This window comes from Cryptomeria japonica, chromosome 9 (genome assembly GCF_030272615.1).
Source record: "Cryptomeria japonica chromosome 9, Sugi_1.0, whole genome shotgun sequence".
Lineage (NCBI taxonomy): Eukaryota > Viridiplantae > Streptophyta > Pinopsida > Cupressales > Cupressaceae > Cryptomeria > Cryptomeria japonica.
Genome location: NC_081413.1, coordinates 53983766 through 53992495, shown reverse-complemented (window position 1 = coordinate 53992495; position 8730 = coordinate 53983766). Strand labels below are relative to the sequence as shown.

General features: G+C 38.2%; 1 protein-coding gene across 1 annotated transcript; it reads right to left on the bottom strand.

Moving 5' to 3' along the window:
* Positions 1 to 257: 257 nt before the first annotated feature.
* Positions 258 to 2460, bottom strand: LOC131040507 (metalloendoproteinase 3-MMP). Its single transcript, XM_057973452.2, has one exon. The coding sequence runs from the start codon at positions 1513 to 1515 to the stop codon at positions 427 to 429; it is 1089 nt and encodes a 362-aa protein (XP_057829435.2). The 5' UTR covers positions 1516 to 2460; the 3' UTR covers positions 258 to 426.
* Between the last annotated feature and the right edge of the window lie 6270 nt (positions 2461 to 8730).

Genomic DNA, 8730 nt, shown 5'->3' with positions numbered 1-8730 from the left:
CTTTTTATAATAAAGTTATTTACATTTTGCTTTTCCCATCTACTTTTGGTTGCGACCTTCAGTTCTACCTAAAACGTGAAAACTTTACTTTTTGTAAAATTGGAAAACGGTAAGGTAGGTTGCCCACCCAGTTAGTGGGGGCAAAAAAATTGTGGTGGCGAAAATCTTTAATGGCAAAATAATCCATTTTTCCTGTGAGAGCCGAATGAATTATTGATGCACAAAAGCCGATTGAATTATAGACGCAAAACCTGAAATTCAAATAAAAAAATTCATGCTCTTTTGGAATCCAATCAATGAATTGAATGATATAAAGAACAAAGTATGTGTATGTAAAAATGGTACAAATCTAATGCTAAATGAAAACAAACAAGGTAACCCCAAAATACAGAGGGCTGGGGAAAATCAAAGTCAATAAAGATGATATCAGAGCAGAAGAAAAGAGAGGAGGAGGAGGAGAAATGGGGAAGCGGAGGAAATCACGGAAGAGGCGCTACTGGTGTCCTGCTGCGTGGTAGCAACAGCAGAGCCATTATAATTAGGATTAGAGCCATAAAGATACTGAACTCCTGCCACGTCATCTTCTGTAAGGTCGACCCTTCGAACCCTGGGAGCGATACTGGGATACATAATGGCCCCCTGAACGCTGGTATGCCCTAACCCTAACAGATGCCCGATTTCATGAGTGGCAATGGATTCCAGATCAATTGCCGTTGAAGAAGAATCGCTGCTCAAATCGATGGTCCAAGACTCTGCCGCGTCCAGATGAAAGCGCCCGTCTTCCGGCGAGAAGGAATGAGCCAGAACCCCCAGCGGACCGTCAAAGGGTTCGCCATCGCCATGATCTTTGTTGAAGTAGCCGATCTTGATATCGGCGTTACTGAAATCGTCTGTCTCTGTGAATGTTATGGGAATAACGTCGGCCCAGCGCTGGAACGACCGTCCGATCACTGTCTTCATGTCCGCCATTGTTATTTCCGAGACTTCATTGTCCGGATCGAAGGCATATGTCAGACTCCGTTTAAGAACGGACCAGCGCGGATTACCTGGAAAAAATGTGTAATGCTTGACGGCGTGAAGGAAACCGTTTGTGCCGTTCTTTTTCCACATGACGGAGGTACCGTTGATGACGTCTTCTCGGCCGCAGCGGGGCGTCATGAGCTGCGCCACCGTCTCCTCGTCCAATTTCCCCGTCACGTTCAGGCCGAAGTTCCGCTGGTACGTTTTGACGGCCGTTTCGACATTGTCGTCGAAATTATCCGTCAAATTTGGGGCAGACAAGTAGCCGAAGTTTTGAAAATACTGCTTCAAGGTAGGCATGTCGTTCATACGGACACCTCTGTGAGCGTCTGTTAAATTCTTAAAGCAGTCCCATGGCCCCGCAGAGGTGTTGAAAAAGGGCGGGACAGGGACTCCGGGCGGCAAAACATTCGGAAAAGAGAACTTCTTAGGGTAGAAACCCTCACATATTGTTGCACAGAAAAACACAATTAAGACAAGCTTCAACAACGGCATGTTTCTCAGACACAGAAGAATAAATTCTATTTTCGTTTTCCCAGACACAAAAAGAATGAAATCCTTCCTCGTATCCTCAGATACAAAATAATGAATATCTTTCTCTTTCCTCAGACACAAAAGAATGAAATCCTTTCTCGAACTCTCAGGCACAAAATAATGAAATCCTTTCTCGAACTCTCAGGCACAAAATAATGAAATACTTTCTCAGGCACAAAACAATGAAAATACTTTCTCGTAATCTCAGACACAAAATAATGAAATCCTTTCTGTTTTTCCTTCAGATCCTTGCTTTATATAGCACAAAAAAAGTCTTGCTGAGCTTCGCACGAATTCTTCTTCTGTGTGTTAAATAAATAAGAAATCCATGGAAGCACGCAAAGAAATCGAAAGTTGAGAGAGTCGTTGTTTGCGTGAATGAAAGAAACTGGAGAGAAATTGCTTGTATCTAGGCTTCGGTATTATTTTGACTAATAGTGCCTGCAACGGCCGGCCTCGAATCTCCTGTTCATTTTTCGTTGACCTAATATCCACAATGTTGCGTTTTTCTGCACTCTACGCCAATTCACTTCCACAGAAAACACAAAATTCAATATCAAATCAAGTAAAAATGCATGCGTGGACAAACTCTCAACCATAATCGACAAATCGGATCCGTGGAATTTCAGCGGATAATTGGCCAGGCCATCTCTGTCAGGGTTTCTTTAATCAGTCGCCATTGCTGAGCAATGAGCATACATCATTTATAACAAGTGACGGCTGTAATGAATTTTTTTACAGGTCTACAATGGATTCATCGGATTAAATCTAGAATCGAAACTTCTTTGAAATTTTGTAAGGAATGACCTCTGCTTTTTGCCAGAGTCAAGAGCATTGACCATTTCCAGAAGCAGGTGGCGGCTCAACACTTCCAATTTTACTCTGTTTCTCTGCATTATTTAACACAGAATAGTAAGGAAAAGAACACGTGGCTCACCTACACGTTTGGACTCCATCAAGCCTGAATTAAATCGTTTTCAAAATTTTGTGGTAAATTCTACTTGTGTTTATTTCTTTTGGAAGTTTCTTCTCATCATCGTGAAAACCACATGTTTAAAATACGGCTTATTTTGCAGATTTTCAATATTTAAATTAATTGACATGAATTGAACTTTAGTACGCGGTTTTCATGGATACGTGTTTTCGTCTTATATGTAGTAGAAGAATTTATATGTAATTGTAGAAGAAGAGAAAAGAAAATACTTTATTTTATTGCCTTCACATTTAAATGTAAAAATTGTTTTTACTATTATGAAATTTAAATGTTGGGATTGTTTTTGAATGAAGCACTTTGTCAATTCATGGGGCTAATTTTTATTTTGCTAATGTAATGTGGGACCAATATTATAACATCTAGAGAACGTAGTTTCAATTCATTTTAATCTAGAAACAGAAGACTTTTGATCTCAAGTAATTGGCATTCGTCATTCTAAATCGCATTAAGCTTGGCCTTTTCAATATAAACGGCCACCATCCACGTCATCACCATTTAATTATTTGTTATTATATCATTTTATAATTATTATTAATATTAACAAATAACTAAAGGTAATAGAGTTTTATAAGGAAAATCAACTTTTATTAATGGTTAGATTCCACTATTGAGTTTTGACCAAAGTATTGTTTTTAAAGTTAGGTAATTATTGGTGGTGTTGGTAGGTTTGGATTTTATTTTGTCTATTGATTGGATTATTTTTTATATATTAATGGTTTATATGATTAGTTATTTTAGCAGTGATTGGGTCTCCAAATACGTTGTTTTGAACAATTCTATATGATTTGTATTTTGGTAGTTTAATTTATTATTTTTTTAAAAATTATTAATTATAAAAAAAATTCATAATAATATTTTTCTTTAAGAAATTTGTTCTATTATAATATCTAATTATATTCGTTGTTTCATCACATTTTACTAATAAATATTATGTAAATTAAAAATAAATTATTTTATTTTTTTCTATTTTTATTTTGGCTTGAAATAAAGTTATATATGAATATCTAGTTTGCTTAAAATTGTTATGATGAAACACATATAATTGAGTAGAGCTTACATAATTGGTGTTTTACAAAACAACTTTTTTAAACACAAAAATCACAACACTAAAGATGCAACCCAACATGTCATAATTATGTGAAAATATGGACACGAGTGTCGTGTGTAACATAATGACATGAAAGTAATGACAAAAATAATGATCTCACCATTGCATAAGCAAGGGGGTACCAATAGAATACTAAACAATCATGGGACATATCCATTGTGATGAACCTATAGGAGAGGAGGCAACACCCAATGATGATCATGTACTAACCCATGACTACATTATCTCACAATACCATGCAAGGATAGGATGAGGAAATCATCATCCTCCAATACACATTAAAAAAACACTTTAGAACAGCAACCACAAGCTCAAAACTAAGACTAATGATGAAATGCATAGAAGCTAACACTACTCAACTAGACAATTACACTATTGATTTTTGAGACAAGGTATACGAAGAAGCTACAATTAACTCAAATTCACTCAAAAATTAGCCTCTACAACTTCAACACAAGGACTAGCCCACAAGAGGATGCCTACCCTTGAGGTGCAAATTTTCCACCAAATGGAAGGATTGTGAGCCACTTCTAGGCAATGACATGCTTTCCAACCTATAAGGAGATGTCATTATTCTTGATGTGATACACTCGTTGATGAAATATCAGCATGGAAATACTCTTCAAGTTTGGGTATTCCCACATTAATGGTTCCCACTTTTGCCAACGAAGGAAATTGGCGAAAGTGGAGAATTATGTTGGGGGACAGTTTGAACAAACTAGGGGGGTTTGAGCGAGCCCCCCCTCCGGGTTCGATTGAACCTTAGGTGGGTTTGCAAGTTCGATCAAACCACTTAAAAATTATTTTTTTAAGGGGTTCGATTGAACCCCCCGTTCGATCGAACCCAATTTAAAATTGTTTTTATTCAAACTTCTATAAAATCCGAAAACGACAGTTAATTTGTCATTTTCAAATGTATTTTTCTGTCCAGTGGGGGTTAGAGCGAACCTGACGTCAACACCACGTCACCATGCCCTATCTGCAGCAGCCAACGCATCTCACCTTTCAGCTTTCGACCTACATTATTTTAGGTGCACAAAATAACCCTTTTTTGTTTAATAATGTCTTTTTTTATTAAATTTATTCAAAAATTAATAAATAATTTGTTTGTTAATTTATTTTTTTAATTAAATAATTGTATATTTATTGTTTTTTGACATTTTAGAAAAACGTTTGATAATTTAATGTTTTGATTGAAATTTGTCAATTTGTTTTTAAAATTACATAACTGTATATGTATTTTTTTCAGCTTTTTTAAAAAATGTTATAAAAAACTTAGAAAACTAAGGTAGTAAATTAGAACTTAGAAAAACATTAGCAAAGAAAAAATTAGAAAAATGTTACAAATCTAAATATAATAAATTAAAATGTTAGAAAAATTAATAAATTTTAATTTAAAAAAGACATTAAAAAATTTAGATAATAAATTTAAACAAATTAGACAAAATAAATCCTCTACAATGTGACCCCTTTTCACATCCTATTACAACACAACATGGCCCCTTACGGCCCCTTAAGACCACATATGCTCCTGATGACACTATACGTCCCCTTAGGACCATAGAGGAGCGCATAGTGGACCCTAAGGGGTCACGTGTGACCCCACCCCTTAGGACCACATGTGACCCCTTATAAAAGCCAAGTGTGTACGACATACCCCTTAGTCCATTACATAGTGTCCTAAGGGATCATATGTGGTCCTAAGGGGTCACGCATGTGTTAATAAATGTGTGACCCCTTAGGACCACATATGACCCTTTATATCATCCTAGTGTGTACGACATACCCCTTAGGATCACATAGTGTCCTAAGGGGTCATATGCGATTCTAAGGGGTCACACATGTGTTAACACATGCGTGACCCCTTAGAATCGCATATGGCCCCTTATAAAATCCTAACTTGTGAATGACATACCCCTTAGTCCATCACATAGTGTCCTAAGGGGTCATATATGTGGTCCTAAGGGGTCATGCATGCATTAACACATGTGTGACCCGTTAGGACCACATATGACCCCTTATAACATCCTATTGTATACAGCATGTACCCCTTAGGATCACATAGTGTCCTAGAAGGGGTCATATGTGGTCATAAGGGGTCATGCATGTGTGTTCTAACACTGTACAACACATGTGTGACCCCTTAGAATCACATATGGCCCCTTATAAAATCTTAACTTGTGAACGACATACCCCTTAGTCCATCACATAGTGTCCTAAGGGGTCATATATGTGGTCCTAAGGGGTCATGCATGCATTAACACATGTGTGACCCGTTAGGACCACATATGACCCCTTATAACATCCTATTGTATACAACATGTACCCCTTAGGATCACATAGTGTCCTAGAAGGGGTCATATGTGGTCATAAGGGGTCATGCATGTGTGTTCTAACACTGTACATGTGTGACCCCTTAGGACTAGACATATGACCCCTTATAACATCCTAGTGTACATACGACATTCCTCTTAGGATCACATAGTGTCCTAAGGGGTCATATGTGATCCTAAGGGGCATGACCCCTTAGAACCGCATATGACCCCTTATAAAATCCTAGTGTGAATGACATACCCCTTAGTCCATCACATAGTGTCCTAAGTGGCCATATATGTGGTCCTAAGGGGTCACGCATGCGTTAACACATGTGTGACCCGTTAGGACCACATATGACCCCTTATAACATCCTATTGTATAAAACATGTGCCCTTCAGGATCACATAGTGTCCTAGAAGGGGTCATATGTGGTCATAAAGGGTCATGCATGTGTGTTCTAACAATGTGCATGTGTGACCCCTTAGGACTGGACATATGACCCCTTATAACATCCTAGTGTCTACGACATACGAACCCTCAAGATCACATGTACAGTGTCCTAAGGGGTTGAATATGTGGTCCTAAGGGGTCACGCGTGTGTTCTAACACATGCGTGACCCCTTAGGACCACATATGACCCCTTATAACATCCTAGTGTACATACGACATTCCCCTTAGGATCACATAGTGTCCTAAGGCATATGACCCCTTATAAAATCCTAGTGTGAACGACATACCCCTTAGTCCATCACATAGTGTCCTAAGGGGCCATATGTATGGTCCTAAGGAGCCATGCATGCGTTAACAAATGTGTGACCCATTAGGACCACATATGACCCCATATAATATCCTATTGTATACAACATGTACCCCTTAGGATTACATAGTGTCCTAGAAGGGGTCATATGTGGTCATAAGGGGTCATGCATGTTTGTTCTAACACTGTGCATGTGTGACCCCTTAGGACTAGACATTTGACCCCTTCTAACATCCTAGTGTCTACGACATACAATCCCTTAAGATCACATGTACAATGTCATAAGGGGTTGAATATGTGGTCCTAAGGGTCACACATGTGTGATCCCTTAGGACCACATATGACCCCTTATAACATCCTAGTGTACATATGACATTCCCCTTAGGATCACATAGTGTCCTAAGGGGTCATATGTGGTCCTAAGGGGCGTGACCCCTTCGAACCGCATATGACCCCTTATAAAATCCTAGTGTGAACGACATACCCCTTAGTCCATCACATAGTGTCCTAAGGGGTCATATATGTGGTCCTAAGGGCTCACGCATGCATTAAAATGTGTGTGACCCGTTAGGACCACACATGACCCCTTATAACATCCTATTGTATACAACATGTACCCCTTAGGATCACATAGTATCCTATAATGGGTCATATGTGGTCATAAGGGGTCTTGCACGTGTGTTCTAAAATTGTACATGTGTGACCCCTTAGGACTGGACATATGACCCCTTATAAAATCCTAGTGTCTACGACATATGATCCCTTAAGATCACATGTACAGTGTCCTAAGGGGTTGAATATGTGGTCATATGTGGTCATAAGGGGTCATGCATGTGTGTAACAACCCCCCAAGCTAAATTATGACACACACATTTATGTAACGGTCGAGTTCGAGTGAACCCAACCTTTTCTAACTATCTGCGTTCGTTCGAACCCTAGCTGACTCAATTTTTCTTTTTACATTTTAGTAGAGTCGTATAAATATACATAATTTTTTTCAAATGATTAAAACAATTCACATTTTTGGATGAAAGAATACATTTGAAAATTATTTTGAGAGCAATAATTTGAAGATATTTGAAGGTTTTTTTAAAAGCATGGGGAACGAGAAGAGAAGGAAAAATAAGACTTCAAGGAATTATTCTCCCGAAACGAAACAAAGATATCGAGAACAAAGAAGGCAAAGATATCAGGATGCAAGTATGTATTTTTATTTTTATTTCTATTAAATTTTATATGTATTACTTACCATGCATCGACGACCGTTTGACAAGGAAGTGTTGTCGGACTTACAACATCCTCGTAGGATGTTTCTTTAGTTGTTGTCGAAATTCTGACAAAATCATAAACTTTGCAGAAGCAGAAGATACAAGCTAAAGAGTCATGTGCAAGTAAATTTCATAAAAGAAAGCAAGCAGGCATTATCTTGGATGACATGGAAACAAGCTCATCAACTGCTCAGAAGAGAGCAATTGGAGAAAAAGCAGAGGAAAGTGTTAAAGGGTGATAAATACATAAAGAGTATGCAATACAAACAAACAATGTCTAGAGTGTGTGATGTGGTTTCTAATTTATGTCTAGAGGGACTAACTGGTTTTGGAGTTCACAGGAAACCTATTGGGCCATGCTTGGAGGAAATCAATGTGTTCATGCAAGGGCCACCTTTTTTCTATAATGAGAATGATGCTTTTGCACCGAAGGATATTTGGAAGACAATATCCAAAATTTCTATGGTGTGGAACCAGAGTTGGTGGACTCGAAGTACTTTTCAGCTTCCAGAAGACCAAGAGGTTATGTACACAATCTCCCAATAGAAGGGTGATTTCAAGCATTACCTCTCCCCCCCATGACTATTCAGGAAGCACTTCCTCAAACAAATGACTATTGGCCTCCATGGGATCAAAGAAAAAAATTGAATTGCATAGACTCTAGATGATGTGGTAGTGTCCTTCGTGAAGAACTCCAGGTACTATAATTGAAAATTCACAAGGGAAACTGCAA